Genomic DNA, 17,706 nt, shown 5'->3' with positions numbered 1-17,706 from the left:
TTATTACAAGAAGTATTAAAGATGTCTGGATAGCTCCAGGATTCATTTGAGCATTGATGAAAGAAGTAGTCTAGTCAGATATATTACTTGAGTAAAAGACATCACCATCATTTTTAAATGTTCCAGTACAGCACAGTGATACCAAACAATCATATTTTTTCTTTTAAATGTATCGGAGTAAAAAGGGTTTGGGTTGCTGAGTAGAATAATTAAGTAACATAAAATCCAAAAATCACTCAGTACACGTACCTCATATTTGAACTAAGGTACGATCCTTAAGTAAACTTGCCTTGCCTTGCCTTAAGTAAATGTACTTCCGCTGAAAGTAATACTTTTGGATTTTGGACACACAATGGAACTATTTTGTTTTTTTTATTTTCTACCACACTGGGGTATCTGATTTTAGTTCAAACTGACTCCAATCCATATCTACTGTGTGAGAAATAAAAACCTCACTTACTAAATTTTCAAAAACATAATAAATGAAACTGCATCTCTGATTCAACATTTTAGTATTTTATTACCACGGTACATAAAATACAATGAGCAAGATGACGAAGGAATAGCTAACATACTCTATCCTAACTAGATTAGACTACACAGTTTTGCAGGAAGGAGGTGATCCTCGTCTACATTATATTCTATATCTAAGAAAAATAAAAGATTAAGTGTGGTCCCTCTACATACAAAAAAGCTATATCATATAAATTACTTTACACAGTACTGTAAAAACGTAAACATTATATTTGGCAAATCAGTGACGTTGTTAGTTGTTATCTTTTTCCTTTGTGTCAGAATAAGAGGACCGTGTGAAAAGCACAGGTACCAGGTGCTGCACAGTGGTTGGCTTTTTAGATGGGGAGTAAAGACAACAATGGATTTTGTCAATGAGGGAGAAAAGTGGCAAGAGTGCAGTGAAAGAGTTGGGTACGGGTGACACAGTGGGACGCTTCTAGCAAGTTATTCATCAGGAATAAACACTGAGTGTCGGTGTCATACATGCAGTCTTGCTTAACTGATGGTCATACAGAAGACAGGACAGAAGGTGTTTTTCTCACAGTGTTTTGTGGATTATTCATCGCATATATTAGGGTCACTTCTCTAAGTTGTAGGTAATTACTAGTGGTGGACAGTTACTATTTGATAACTTTAATTACTTTGAAGATTTAGTTGAATATGAAAAAGTGCTATCAACAAATACTTGATCATATGATATTACAAATGAAGATAAAAGTATATTGAATCCTTGGTTAAATTCACGATCCATCCAGCAGTATATAGTACAAAAATAAAATCAGCTCCTCCTTTAGTGATAGGTGAAAAATATATTAGTCTGAAATGGATCTTTATAATGAGTAATTTTCTTGTGTGTAATTTAAGTACATTTTTGTATTTGTACCAACATACGAGCACTTCGTCCACCACTAGTGATTAAAAAAGACTGGTGGAATAAAGGTTGACTAGCTGCTAAATTGCGCTTGAAGAAATGTATATCCGTCCACATTTTACCCTTGTTTGGTTGTAAGCTTGTGTTATTTTTAAACTTAGTTCTAACAGTGACACGCTGCCCCTGACTTGCTGACTGCTTACTACTCTGCTGCTGCTCGTCTGGTCTTCAACCTTCCTAAATTCTCCCACACCACGCCGCTCCTCCGCTCCCTCCACTGGCTTCCGGTAACTGCTAGAATCCACTTCAAGACACTGGTACTTGCGTACCATGCTGCGAATGGATCTGGCCCTTCCTACATCCAGGACATGGTTAAACCGTACACCCCAGCACGTGCACTCCGCTCTGCATCAACAAAACGGCTCGCTGCACCCTCGCTGCGAAAGGGACCCAAGTTCCCATCAGCAAAAACACGTGGGTTTGCTATCCTGGCTCCAAGATGGTGGAATGAGCTCCCCCTTGACATCAGGACAGCAGATAGCTTACACACCTTCCGGCGCAGACTGAAAACTCATCTCTTTCGACTCCACTTCGAGCGATAGAACTATTAACAAAGCACTTATATACTAATAAAGGACTGGCTTATCTAAAGCCAGTTGAGTAGCACTTGAAATGTTTTTGCTCTATGAAACCTGATGTACTTATATGATTCTGTTTTCTTCAAGTTTGTATTTTGTTGAACGCACTTATTGTAAGTCGCTTTGGATAAAAGCGTCAGCTAAATGCAATGTAATGTAATGTAATGTTACGTGACCATAACACTTGGGATATGGTCCTATTTGATTATTTTATATTTGTGAGATTGTCCGTCTTCTACAAGGTATATGGCATCCCATTATTTGTCACCTGATTCAAATGACACACTGCTTGCATACTTTGTCCACATATTTCAGGAGCTTACCTTCCATTGTGAATAATCTTATGTAATGACATTTTATTTTGAAGTACATTTTCCTGAAATGCTTTGTTAAATGAAAGAAGACTTAAATTAAGAAAACATCTCTATTATGTATGTAGTTTTTAGGCATAACTGTACACTTCAATCTGAAGCCCTCTCTCTCAAAATGACTCCCCTACTTCCTATTATTCAGTCTTTAGCACTACCAAACTCCTAAACCATACCTATTACTAACAATAGAGAGAAAAATGTATACTGTGTGTTAAAAAAACTTTATAGAAAATTACACCTGCCGTGTTGAATAAAAGAAAAATGCGATAATTTCATAGCTTGTGTTTCCTGAAAGATAGTCACTTCGCGCTTTGTGTGGAATTTCGTTTTTTCAAATGGTAAGGACATTTTCCAAATAGTGAGAAATCAAGATGATAAGTCTAAACTCAACCTTGACAAGACTGAACTGCTTTTCCTTCCAGGAAAAGATTGTCCCACTCTTGACCTAACAATCAACATTGGCACCTCTGTTGTTTCCCCGACTCAGACTGCAAGGAATCTGGGTGTGATCCTAGATAACAACCTGTCCTTCACTGCAAACATCGCTGCTACAACCCGCTGCTGCAGATACACGCTTTACAACATCAGGAGGATGCGTCCCCAGCTGACCCAGAAAGCGACGCAGGTTCTGGTCCAGGCTCTCGTCATCTCACGCCTAGACTACTGCAACTCCCTCCTGGCTGGTCTACCTGCATGTGCCATCCGACCTCTGCAGCTCATCCAGAATGCTGCTGCTCGTCTGGTCTTCAACCTTCCTAAATTCTCCCACACCACGCCGCTCCTCCGCTCCCTCCACTGGCTTCCGGTAACTGCTAGAATCCACTTCAAGACAATAGTACTTGCGTACCATGCTGCGAATGGATCTGGCCCTTCCTACATCCAGGACATGGTTAAACCGTACACCCCAGCACGTGCACTCCGCTCTGCATCAACAAAACGGCTCGCTGCACCCTCGCTGCGAAAGGGACCCAAGTTCCCATCAGCAAAAACACGTGGGTTTGCTATCCTGGCTCCAAGATGGTGGAATGAGCTCCCCCTTGACATCAGGACAGCAGATAGCTTACACACCTTCCGGCGCAGACTGAAAACTCATCTCTTTCGACTCCACTTCGAGCGATAGAACTATTAACAAAGCACTTATATACTAATAAAGGACTGGCTTATCTAAAGCCAGTTGAGTAGCACTTGAAATGTTTTTGCTCTATGAAACCTGATGTACTTATATGATTCTGTTTTCTTCAAGTTTGTATTTTGTTGAACGCACTTATTGTAAGTCGCTTTGGATAAAAGCGTCAGCTAAATGCAATGTAATGTAATGTAATGTTACGTGACCATAACACTTGGGATATGGTCCTATTTGATTATTTTATATTTGTGAGATTGTCCGTCTTCTACAAGGTATATGGCATCCCATTATTTGTCACCTGATTCAAATGACACACTGCTTGCATACTTTGTCCACATATTTCAGGAGCTTACCTTCCATTGTGAATAATCTTATGTAATGACATTTTATTTTGAAGTACATTTTCCTGAAATGCTTTGTTAAATGAAAGAAGACTTAAATTAAGAAAACATCTCTATTATGTATGTAGTTTTTAGGCATAACTGTACACTTCAATCTGAAGCCCTCTCTCTCAAAATGACTCCCCTACTTCCTATTATTCAGTCTTTAGCACTACCAAACTCCTAAACCATACCTATTACTAACAATAGAGAGAAAAATGTATACTGTGTGTTAAAAAAACTTTATAGAAAATTACACCTGCCGTGTTGAATAAAAGAAAAATGCGATAATTTCATAGCTTGTGTTTCCTGAAAGATAGTCACTTCGCGCTTTGTGTGGAATTTCGTTTTTTCAAATGGTAAGGACATTTTCCAAATAGTGAGAAATCAAGATGATAAGTCTAAACTCAACCTTGACAAGACTGAACTGCTTTTCCTTCCAGGAAAAGATTGTCCCACTCTTGACCTAACAATCAACATTGGCACCTCTGTTGTTTCCCCGACTCAGACTGCAAGGAATCTGGGTGTGATCCTAGATAACAACCTGTCCTTCACTGCAAACATCGCTGCTACAACCCGCTGCTGCAGATACACGCTTTACAACATCAGGAGGATGCGTCCCCAGCTGACCCAGAAAGCGACGCAGGTTCTGGTCCAGGCTCTCGTCATCTCACGCCTAGACTACTGCAACTCCCTCCTGGCTGGTCTACCTGCATGTGCCATCCGACCTCTGCAGCTCATCCAGAATGCAGCGGCTCGTCTGGTCTTCAACCTTCCTAAATTCTCCCACACCACGCCGCTCCTCCGCTCCCTCCACTGGCTTCCGGTAACTGCTAGAATCCACTTCAAGACAATGGTACTTGCGTACCATGCTGCGAATGGATCTGGCCCTTCCTACATCCAGGACATGGTTAAACTGTACACCCCAGCACGTGCACTCCGCTCTGCATCAACCAAACGGCTCGCTGCACCATCGCTGCGAAGGGGACCCAAGTTCCCATCAGCAGAAACACGTGGGTTTGCTATCCTGGCTCCAAAATGGTGGAATGAGCTCCCCATTGACATCAGGACAGCAGATACCTTCCTTCCGGCGCAGACTGAAAACTCATCTCTTTCGACTCCACTTCAAGCGATATAACTATTAACAAAGCACTTATATACTAATAAAGGGCTGGCTTATCTAAAGCCAGTTGAGTAGCACTTGAAATGTTTTTGCTCTATGAAGCCTGATGTACTTATATGATTCTGTTTTCTTCAAGTCTGTATTTTGTTGGTCGAACGCACTTATTGTAAGTCGCTTTGGATAAAAGTGTCAGCTCAATGTAATGTAATGTAATGATAAAAAAGAAGAAGATTATCAAAATGACGCAGAACCAGCAGGTTGCCAAACACAGGCATAAGGGACTTAGTAAAATATATTTGAAATGTCAGACCTATCAAAAGAAACTCCATGATCACAACAATTTTAAGAATTTCGAGCAATGGATCTCATCCTAGGGGTCCTGATCAGTTTCTTTACAAACCTCTTTAAATAGTTGTAATTAGAAAGCTTTTGCTTAAAACGTCTTAATGTTTAAACTGGGTGGGAAATTGCTGGTGGATTTGAATGAGACTGAAAGAACCTAATCATGGAAGAAAATCATTTAAATTGTAGTGTAACATAAATTGTCCCAAATTAGATCTTTAATGTTTAATTACTCAAATCGATCATGAGGTGCTCGTAGATCTGAGTTTTCCCCTTGAAGCTTGATGCGAGCAAGAACACCCGGTTGTCAATGGAAACCATAGAAAATGCTCGAGGCGCCTGGATATTGAGCTCCTGGGATGGGACAAACTGGCCCCTCTCGGTGTCCCATTGGTAGATCTGCGTCAGTGAATAATCGCTGCCCAAGATGGCATACTGCCAGTTGCCGATGGAGACAGGCTGGAACACCATAGAGCCGCGGGAAGGAAATGTCTGGACCTCCTTGAACATGGCACCGTCCCAGCGCATCACCTTGGAGTCCCCGATGAATCTTGTCAAGCATATAAACAGCTCACCTTTGAAAAGATTCAAGGGGCTGTTTAGTATCCAGCTACAAATTCAGGATCTAAAATATAGAAATAATCCCAATGACAGTGTATGTAATTGCAAAAGATCATAGCTTGCTAGCAAAGAGTCACTTATAGACAAGCTGACCCTAGACAGAGAATATTACACAGTTATGATTTATGAGCAGGTTTTATGGCAGTCGAAAACGACATTGCCTCTTACTACTTTCCTAATGAATGCCTATTCGCAATGAGGAACTGAAGTGCAATAAATTATATCTAACATTAATGTTTTATTGAATTAACCACATCAGATGAATTGTTGACCTTTCATTTAATCTGCTGTTAATCATTTGACACTACCCAGAATCTGTTATTCTTACAAAAAACTGAATCCAATAAAAACTATAATAAACATGTGAGTACTGTATAAGCTAATACTGTGATACTTTATGGTTTAATGTGTGTGAGCACGTCTAATTAGCCTGTGTGTGTAGATAGATGCACTGCCGTTCAACCTGCGACTCTCACCTTTGACCTTGAAGTGTTTGACGGAGAAAACGTCCTCCATATCCGGTATGTCAGTCCTGCGTTCAAACAGTTTCTGGCTCCTGTTCCACTGATAGACGACAGGCCTTTGGGAGCTGCTCGACAAGATCAGGTGGGGTTTGTTTCCGATCTCCAAATGCTCTACATCTGTGTCCCGGAACCACGGGTGGAGCGACTGGTGGGAGTAGAAGCCATTGCCGTTCCATTTGTATACTGTTGTGGAGCCAGCCTAGAGGTAAAAATGTCAGAGGAAGTCATTGTAACAAATAGATTAGGGTTTAGTATGAGTATGTGGCCAAAGATCAGTCATTTCAAAATTGGAAAAGCAAAATGTAGCCAACCTTAGAACTGTCCGCGATAACAAAGAAAGACTCTCCGTCGATCATGAACGTCTCGATGTCGTTAGGTTTGCGAATCTTCAGGATGTCAATGTCCTGGATCTTAATGAACTTGTTGGCGGATGGGTCCCGTTTGTAAATGTGCGAGCCCCCAAATAGCTGGGCCACGATGACAAAGAGGTGGTCATCAATCACCATAGGCTTGCAAACCACAGTGGAGGTGCCTGAACAAGATATGTGAAGATACATTAGGGCTGCACGATATTGTAAAAAACTGACATTGCGATTTCTTTTTCCCCTGCGATATATATTGCGATATGAAAACATACAGGAATTGAAGAAAATACAGTTTTTTCCCCGCAAACCATCCTTTCTTGAACTTTAATGCTATACAATTGGTATTCTTTTAACTATATTTAACCGGATGAAGGATTTTAGTCACGGACGTCTGGATCTTAAGTTATCAGAGCAACAAGCTGAGCTAGCTTGGTTAGCAGCGCCGAACTGCCCTGGAGAAACACATGAAAATTCAGTGTTTTTACCTTTAATCACCGGGTCCGTTTGTTTTGGAGATTTGATTGTTTTTGGTGGTTTGCTGTGCATGCAGAGCCTGCATGTCACGCACTCAAGTACCCCTGACATGAGAGCCACGCAAGCTTTTCTTTTGTAGCAAGCAGCAAAATAATTGTAACATGACGTGTTTGAGTTCATTTGCCTACTTAATATCGCAAGTCCTAATAAATATATAATATTGCGGTTATCGTCACAACACGATATATCGTGCAGCCCTAAGATACATAAAACATTGGTAATACTGGAAGGATAATCAAATATTCTAGATAAGTATGTCCCCATTAACAAAAAGTATGGAATCCCTGAGGCCGAAGAATACACAATTTTAGGGATCTATTTCGATCCAAATAGTCCAAATGAATTTTATCAGCCCATTCAATGGCCACAGTAATTTGTGTGTTCTGCCCATGCAAAACCGAATGAAGTTTAGTTGAGAAAATAATGGTGACATTTTTTCATCCTGGCAAAAATAGTGTTTTTCATCTGTCAAAAATATTTCCCACTCATTTAAAACTTGAAAAAGATTATCTAGAAAAAATTATTTTGTTGATGCAGTTCTTCAGCCATAAACACAGGAGATAAAAACAGTTTGGATCAGGCTTAGAAAATGGATTGCCAAAATGCACTTTCTCACTTCTGTCTCAGGGCCTCCATAAATAACTATTTGCCATTTAAAGTCAGAATATTACACAGGACAACCCCATTACAGCCATTGCTGCTCTTTGCTTGTTTATGGACTCACTTTCGATGGTGTCGTAAGTCCTGAAGGTCATCTCAACATGATCCCATTCCAGGAAGCTGCATGTCCCAGCAAACGGTTGGGCAAACACAATATACTGATCGTCGCCAAAGGTGAAGGCCCCCACCGAAATGGACTCAAACTTCAGGGACTGATAGGAGGCAAACTCTGAAAAATGAAAACATGACAATGAATTCTGTCCTTTATCTTTAAATAATTAATTCAGCACTGACATATTGATGCGAAAAGGACGGAAACAAGAGTTAAAAGGCTGAGGTAAATACATTCTTTACCACAAAAAAATATAATTTGGTTATGATGTGCCTACCATGCATCCATAGTGAACACAAAATTAAAAAACAGAGAAGGATATTGATGAATAGAAGTAAATAGGCTATATATTAACAGAAATAAAACATACATTAACAAGCTTTAACACAATGTGTGCAGTTTAATCCAATTATCATATATCCAGTTGTATGCTATTAGACTGCTTATACACAAACATGCATCTAAAACCTTAAGACTTGCACATCAACAGAACTCAAACTGACAAGTGTGACTGTTTATTTATAGCTAAATGTTTTAAATAGCTAGGTTTTAGAGAAAATGCATGTGTTTGGCAAGTTCTAATTATATGAGGCTTGGATTTTACTGCACAGGTTGTGTAAACTTCAGAAAATTGATGTTTGTACAAAGCTGTTCAGTTTTTAAAACATATTCCATTGACTGGTGACAGACAGCTCATGTCAGTTGAATGCTTCTATGACAGATGCAGGATCGTGATACCTGCTGTCATGCAGTCGAAAGAGTGTGGCAGCAGGTCATTGATCTTCTTCCCTTGGTAAATGGGTGGGCCGCTGCAGTAGATCTGGTCCAGGGTGGCGTTAGTCTGGTGAATCCACTCCACCAACCACTTGAGCTTGCAGTCACAAATCAGATTGTTTCCACGTAGATCCCTATGCAAATGGACAGATTGCATTAGGACATCGGTTAACAGATTTGTTAAGACGTAACCTCATTAATATTAACTGTGAAGCATGTATTTCAAGCATTTTATTTCCGATCCCTGTTCTGCTTACTCTTCTCTCTTCTGTCTCTCCCTTTCTCAGCAGCACTTTGGCTTCAAGCCAGAAAACAGCAACAACAAGTGTCCTATCTCCTGAGTAGTCTCTGCTCGTCGGCCAATCTCAGTCTGAATTGCTGTTGACCTTGGATGTGTGCATTGAATCCCCCCACACACACACACACACACACACACACACACACACACACACACACACACACACACACACACACACACACACACACACACACACACACACACACACACACACACACACACACACACACACACACACACACACACACACACACACACACACACACACACACACACACACACACACACACACACACACACACACACACACACATTATTCAAGCTGATTGTGGCCAAAAGCCACTCTGACATTCTGGCATCATATCCCACACTTTCTTCTTCTCTCCTTCATATGATTTCCATTACAGCAGGGAAAAGCTTCCTCTACAATCTTTTATTTCCTTGCTTATTTACTTCTCTTCCATCTTACTGTGCCCTTTCCCGCCCCCCCCCCCCCCAGCTTACATCCTCTGTTTAGTTTCACGATTCCTCTATTTTCCTTTTTAGAACAATGACCTCATAACATTACTGTATGTAACCCCACAATTCAAGAAAAGAGAGAAAAAATAAGACTTTTCTCATCATTTGCCAACATATTTTCTATCCGTAACAAAAAATATAACCGTTGTATCGGTCCACTATCCTATTTGATTGTTGCAGAGTAATTAGCATAATATATTAGCTATGACAAATTAGCAAACTGTTACTTCATATATTGACTCATTTACACAATAATCCACAAAAATGTCTGCAATAGGAGAAATATATAAATAAAAAAATAGATTTTTTAAAATGTTACATTTCTGTGTCTTAGGTGATCTTCCTTAGAGAAAGACAGACTGAACTCACACTTTGGTCAAAGCTTCCATGCCCTTGAAGACATCTTTGGGCAGCGTCTCAAGGTTGTTGTAAGCCAGACTCCTAAACAACAAAAAGAAAAGGTGATTGAGTTAGGGGTAGACTGTCTCTGAGTTATGGCACAAGTCTGTGTCATAGGCGTTTTATTACTCCTGTTAGCTGGATTGCCTTTAGCAGAAAAAGGATAAACTAATCAAACAAAATAAGAAGCATCCAAATGTCAGGCAGGCACAAGTCAGAGCCACATTGCCCTGACAATACTTAAGGACATGGTATGATAATGTAACAGCTGTCAAAAAGGTGAAGTGGTGAAATGGAGGGGAAAATCCATCTTTCTCAAGAGGATGATATCTCTACCAGTTAGTTAGAAACCTAACATCTGACCTGATAAACACATTTCATTTGTAAGTGAAAAACTGAACTCTAAACCAGAAAGAGATGTGAATGAAATGAAATGTCAGCGTGATTCAACACTGCATTATTTATCTGAGAGTCAGTTTTCCAGAGGGAGAAGCCATTTTGCTTTGGAAATGTGCAAAGATGCACTCTCCAAACAGATGGGGATGGGGCAAAGTGGACAAGATTCCAGCCTGTACTATTTAATAATGTATTAACGGTATGTGAAGTATTTAAAATGACTTCTCATAATGCATTTATTCATCAATTTAAACATACAACAAGTGTGTTGACTGTCCTCTTAAACAAAGGAATGTATGCATGAAACAGGAAATGAGCAGTTCATGTGTGGCAGAATATCACTTTTTTTGAGTTGTGTATGGACCAGATATAAATACTAAATCTTAGTTGGCATTTGTAGATAGAAAACACAAACCAGCACCTTAAAGGTTAACAAATTCATCCAAATGTCATCAGCCAACTAAGTGGGCGTAATCACTGTCTAACAGTCTCATACAGATATAGGTTGGACGGGGCTTGTTGCTACACCTACTTGTAGGTTCAAAAAGCCGGTCATCATCTATTCAAACAGTTGACAAGAACACAAGATGACGACAACCTATAGCAGTCACAATCAAGCCGGGAAGAGAAGGATGTCATGTCAGGTCATGTATTTAAAGGGCACCCAAAGAAAGGCAACCCAAAGGGGTGTTGGGTGGATGGAGGTGTCAAATAAACTCAGGACTTACTCCTGTCATTGAATGGGCTAATAACTTTCATATCAGGTGACTTACTCTTTAGTTTCCCACAAAAACAGAAGTGCAAAAACTAAAAGCTGGTTTGGATTTACAAAGGGTTATACTGTATGCTGGGTTGGTTCTCGGTCAGGAGCAGTGCCTACGTGGAGTCACAGCTGGTTGCCTGGAAACTTGACCGTGATATTCATCTTTGAAGAAATCACTGCTCAGACACTTAAACCCCCTTAAAATGCATCCCAGTTTACTTCCATTTGTCTTTTTCTCCTTTGACAGAGCCACTAATGTTGTAAAAATGGCTCATATCCGCAGTTTGAAATGGTTCACCTCATTCACCTAAAGCATGCATGAATAAATGCTGATAAACTGTTATTCAATGTTGCTGCATTGCATGAGCTCAAATGTGTTAGGAACGAACTGTCTGTTTAGGTGTGAGGTTACACTGCAGTTATATTTAGTCTTGACCTAGAGGTCACCCACTTTCTCAACTATCTTTAGTTTTGGCAAGGTTTGCATTTCAGGAATATAGATCAGTGTTTGTTATAAACTGATATGTTGTCGTCCCATGGTGAGATTTGGATTAACAAGGTGTAATATCTAGATACTACAAACACAGGTACAGTACAAGCTATGCATAACTCATCACACTCACAATAGATGCCATAGAAGTCTAACAAATATAAAGTGACTCATTAGTGAAGCTATATGATGCTAAAAGTAACTAAATGTGTATGGAATGTATTTCTTGAGTATTTCCATGTTGTGCTTCTTTATACTTTTAAAAAACATCTTAAAAGGGAAATATTGTCATTTTTACTCCACAACATGTATTGGACAGTTTTAGCAACGTTGCAAATTTGTATTATTAATACAACATTTAAATCAATGAGTACATTTCAGCATATAGGTTTAGTTACCCTACAGCAGGGGTGTCAAACTCAAGGCCCGGGGGCCAAATCCAGCCCGCCACTTCATTTTATGTGGCCCACAAGAGCTTGCAAAGAATATAATACGTTTATTATAAGGTTACGTGCCGCTTTACATGAGCACGTTGCCCATAAACTACATGTCCCACAATGCATCTTATTTTGTGAGATGCGCACTGAAGAGACTTGCAATTATTTCCCCTAGACTTCTGCTTTCAGACGTAGTTAATTATGAAGTTATTACCCTATCCGATAATAATCCAATGCAGAGGAAATATTGTAAAATAATACATTATTTTATATATATTTATCTATGTATATTTATATAGTCTTAAAGTTAATTATCACCGGCCCTTTGAGTGCAACCATAATTCTAATGTGGCCCGCGATACAATTTAGTTTGACACCCCTGCCCTACAGCATTTAAAGTGATTAAAAGTAATTCCGTTTAACATAATAATGCATTAATAGTTAAAGTCAAGTACAAATATATATTTAATTATAAAATGGGCTATTCTGTACTTTGAGTTAGTTTTCATACTTCTAAACTTTTACTTGAGTATGATATTGATTACATTTCACTTGGCACAGAGGAATTTTACACTATACTGTATTATTACTACTTTGACTTTAGTTGAAACCAAGGTCTAGTTTAGCTTTTAGTTAAATACTTCCTCCACCATTGTCTAAGGATGTGTGACATCCAGATCTGCCCTTCAGTAACCTGATCCAGTTTCCACCTTCATCCACTAACCTTGGACATCCCCACTGGCAGCACTTCTGCCTGCCTCTGCATTTCAGACAGTGACAAAGTGATACACACAGAGGAAGAAGAAATTGATGCACAGTTTATGTAAGGATACCATGAATACTCATATCCCCTTACCTTAGAAAATACTTAAACAAAGAATATGAAAAATAGAGAGTAGAAAGAAAGAAGGAACCAATAAAATAAGGAAAGTTCCCTTTGACTGGAACAAATGATACATTAAGTATAGAAGAAAGGGGGAAGATATTTTCCAACATGGCCACCACAGAAGCAAAATACTTACAGATGAATCAGCGATTTCAGTCCCCGGAAAGCATATGGAGATATCGATGCGATTCTGTTATTTTCAATAAATCTGTGAATGAGAATAATTGTATTAGCATTCGACAGATTAGGATTAACACTATGTAATTGTCCTTTACACAAATCAAATGTATTGTACTTAAAAGTGAAACCCTTTAACGTTATGCATCTCATATTTCTTTGCAATTGTGATCACAGCAGTTACTGAATTGTTGTGTAAACCTGAGCCCTGTTAAAATTATACATTAAACATAGCATGAAGCAAGAATACAGATTCATGGGGAAATGACAGAATGTATTATATTTAAGAAATGCACTATACAATCAAACATGTGCTTCCAATTAGGTTGGGTTTTACATGAGGTAAGCACACTTTAGGTAATAATAGGGATAAACGTTGGAAATGAACCTCCCAATCAGGCAACATAAGCAAAATAAAACTGTATGGAGGCTTTAAATTGACAGCATGCCACCAACATAATATGTATGAAAACATTTGTACTGGTTAATACAGAACAAGGTTTCAAATTGGATTGTAAAGTGATTGATTTTTATTTTTGTATTCCAGTCAGCTTTTATTATCACAACACATAAAGTATGTAAATGGAGAACAGTGTGTGTATTTTACAATCCTTCACACCAATGAATGTCAAACTTATAAATGATAGATAAATACTTACAGATATTCAAGATGTGGTAAACCCAGGAAGGCATCCTCATCAATAAAATCAAGTGTATTCGCTGTGAACAAACTAAGAAGAAACAACAAAATGTTAGAATAGTACAATCATAGGTTTCATTATAGTTTCCACATATCTCCTACAGTATCCTTGCTTTTCTGATTCACAACTCAAAGGTGGACTGGGTTGAACTTGAAAATATATTATCAGCTGCATACAAGTTAAGATGTGGTTATTCAGTTTGTTATGGGGTATCTTTATTGATTAGGATTCAACAAACTTTAACTGAGAAGAAGATCTTTTAGCAATTTACCCCAATTGATCTTTTAAAAAATGTCTATGCTAACATCGGTTTTGCCCATAACGAACATGGATGTAAAAAAGGTCGCTCTTTCCTCCTTCTGTTATTTTGGCTCAATAGGAAGAGTCCGGGCTCCACAGTTAACTGTATTGTTAAATCAGTTTTATTTTATATTAAACTCCTCCCTGAAAAGTCTTATTACATTCCCAAACACAATGGAAAATGTTCCCTTTGACTGGGCACACAAAGAAAACAATGCACCTCATTTGTTAGGATAAAGGTTGTGATTTACTACTTACAGTATATCAGTAACTCAAAGTTCAAAACAGAGGAAAGGTCAGAGTAACTGTAAGAGACAACATAGTCATTCAGCTTTTCTGCCCACAGTATTGAGGTTAAGATTGAATTAAATGTATAAATGAGAAATGACATGACATGTTTTTCATGAAATTAATGAAAGAGGGTCATGGATTTCTCTTCCCACGTCTTTCCGAGTCACCCTTTCAACTATATAAGTGTCCAAAAAGAACATATATTGTGCACCACACTGCATCTTATTATTTGATCAACTGAAGCACTTCCAGCAATCCAGTGGAAGAGTTTGGTTGAATAATAATTCGAAGACTGGATATCTGATTTGTGAAACTCTTCCTGTTTATTCTTTACTGCCTGCTCAGCAATCCAGTGATTGATTAAGTGCTCTAATGAGGTTAAGATGCTCCAGGTCACCTTGACAGTAAATAATGACAGAGGGGACAACACCACTTTAACTGCCGCCTAATTCACCTTCCTTCTGTTCACCAGCCTCCATGCAAACCCAGACTGATTAAGTGTCATCTGAGCATATGGAAGAACTGGTGCCAAGAAAAATATTTTACTGAGCAAAAGGGATGCACAGTGCGCTGTTATGTGCAATAAACTGAAACCAGTGTGATTACAGAGCACATGCCTGACCTTGCTGCTCATTTGTGGGTTTGGAACAACAAATGACCAATAGACTCTAAATATCTATAATAATTGATGTCATGTGTCAGAGAAATTGCGAGATAGACTCCATAATTATGTGTGCTGTTATTTTACTGTCTTTCATTTTTTTTCAAGTGCTATTTTGGGAGGGGGGAAAAAAGATGTTCATTATTTAAACACACACATAGCTCCTCTCTTCCCATCCCCTGCTGTGTTTGGCTGTAGCCATGTGGTGTATTGCATAATCCTGACATCATTACAGAGAATTCCCCTTTAAATATGCTTATCAGCCTCTAGGCATAGTCCTCCTATTGTTTGATTCTGTAAAAAACTGAGAAAGGATTAACAGACATACAGACAGATAGATAGACAGAAAGACAGACAGAAAGACAGATAGATAGACAGACAGACAGACAGACAGACAGACAGATAGAGGCAGATAGACAGATAGACAGGCAGATAGACAGGCAGATATACAGACAGATAGACAGGAAGACAGACAGGCAGATAGACAGATAGACAGACAAATAAAAAGACAGATACTCACAGTAGTTGCAGAGCAGGAGTGTGAACAAAGCTTGCTCCAACGATTTCATTAAATCCAGACTTGACAAAAGATCTAAATGAATGGAAAGGGGATTTATCCAAAAGTATTAAAAAGATGAGACTTGTGTATAGCCTCCACTGAAAACAGATTTTTTCCAGACAATTCAACAAAAGAACAATACAATAAAGAGAGTATTAAAGTGCAGGGCCACTTACAGTGAAACTACGTCGGATGGGAACGTATGAGGCACCGATCGGACATTTTCACACAGGGCATTGTCTTTGGTGCAGGTACATCCAACCGGGCATCTGGGCGGCCTCACTCTCCGTCCTTCAGCAAAAAGCAGGCTGACAGCGGCGACCCAAACCAGGAGCATCCATCCCCCCTGTGCTCTTCCCGGGTATCCCATTCCTGCTGTCCCGGTCGATACTATCCCTCCAGCTCATGCGACTTCTCGGCAAAAAAAAACAACCCGGATTTAAAAGTGCTTTCTACGTTTTTTTTTTAAATGTATGTTTCTGTGTTGGTTGAAATGTTAGGATCTGGTGTTGTTGCGCTCGGATGAAGGCTTGTGTCTATGCTTCTTGCGTCTCAATAGGAAGGCACCAGTCCAGCGGATTCGTTCTGCAAGGCGCAGGATTACCAATGCAGGACAGACGGGACATGAGAACAGTCTCAGATTTGTTTGTCATGAAAGATAATGATCTCAAATCATCTAAAAACAGGCTGCTAAACTTCTTATTATCTTCTTCTTCTTCTTATTATTATTATTATTATTATTATTATTATTATCACTTCTTATTCATTCTGCTGCTTACAAATAAGTGGTCTCACCAATGCAGCCATGAAAGGAAAACACAAATAAAAGCTTAAATTGCCGTGAGAGAAAGGAAGAAAGGAAGAGATGGAAGAGGCTGGGAGAGAGAAAGGGAGGGGGGGCCCTAGGTGCGCTTTTTTTTTTTTATCAGCAGTGCCAGCTATTATTTATGCGCGCCTCAGAGCCGTGCACGTTTAATGGGAAGCGGCTATTCATGAGGCTCTGTGCAAATGCACCTGCCTCACTCATTCACATGCTGAATCTTTTCTTCTCTGTTTGGCATAATAATTATATGAGCTGTGAAAAGATGATGAGTTTATAACGTATGGTTCAAAAATAAAGCTGGAATATTTGACTAATTGGGTGCTGGCATAGTACATGGATGGTAAAGTATGACAAAACACATAAGGATTTTTATTATAATGCTTTATTTAATGGGAAACACATGGTCCAAACCACAGCAATGAGTACATATTTCTACTTAAAAAAGAAAGAAAGGTTGAGTCATTCATATTCATTATGGCATCGGTTTCCCATAATCGCTTTCTCTTCAAACCCATATTGAATCCTTTGTTGCGTTCAATGGGTTGTGGAGAAGTCATGTAACACTGGACTTCTATTCCCAGACTGGGGTGAACTTTCACCCCAGTCACCCCAGTCACCCGTAATAACCCAAAGACTCAATTATAGCCCGCAGAAACATTCTAATAACATAATACCCTCTTTATTTCCCCATCTACAAATCAAACGCCCACATGCATCCTTTCTTGTCCCTCAGCGGAAATGAACAAACCACCGAGATGCCTTTGTTCCAAAACGAAAGTCAAAATCAGGCGTTGTAGCCTATTCGTCTTGGAGTTTATTTGTGTTCAATATATGGCCATGATTATTCATTGACCCATCATGTTATGTGATGATGGCATTCCCTCCAGTTAATATACAAGGACAATGGGTGGATGGATGATTTATAGACTGTCAATATAAACCAGATGAAATAAATTAATATGGGATATGATGCCTCTTCTTGCTGGTATAACATAGAAGGACCTGACATTTCCAGAGGTACTATGGGGGGATATACATTAGATTCAGAG

At 39.2% G+C, this 17,706-nt stretch overlaps 1 protein-coding gene across 1 annotated transcript; it reads right to left on the bottom strand.

Moving 5' to 3' along the window:
- Window positions 1-500: 500 nt before the first annotated feature.
- Window positions 501-16,456, bottom strand: lgi1b (leucine-rich, glioma inactivated 1b). The gene is made up of 10 exons (XM_034107643.2): window positions 16,011-16,456; window positions 15,796-15,867; window positions 13,982-14,053; window positions 13,282-13,353; window positions 10,144-10,215; window positions 8,922-9,091; window positions 8,136-8,300; window positions 6,824-7,044; window positions 6,465-6,711; window positions 501-5,942 (listed from the first exon to the last, which is right to left on the bottom strand). Exons 1-10 carry the CDS (start codon window positions 16,202-16,204, stop codon window positions 5,593-5,595), a joined length of 1,635 nt encoding a protein of 544 aa, XP_033963534.1. The 5' UTR covers window positions 16,205-16,456; the 3' UTR covers window positions 501-5,592.
- Window positions 16,457-17,706: the final 1,250 nt, after the last annotated feature.

Source organism: Pseudochaenichthys georgianus, chromosome 19 (assembly GCF_902827115.2).
Source record: "Pseudochaenichthys georgianus chromosome 19, fPseGeo1.2, whole genome shotgun sequence".
NCBI lineage: Eukaryota > Metazoa > Chordata > Actinopteri > Perciformes > Channichthyidae > Pseudochaenichthys > Pseudochaenichthys georgianus.
The sequence above is the reverse complement of the archived record's forward strand: the minus strand, read 5'-3'. Positions and strand labels throughout refer to the sequence as shown.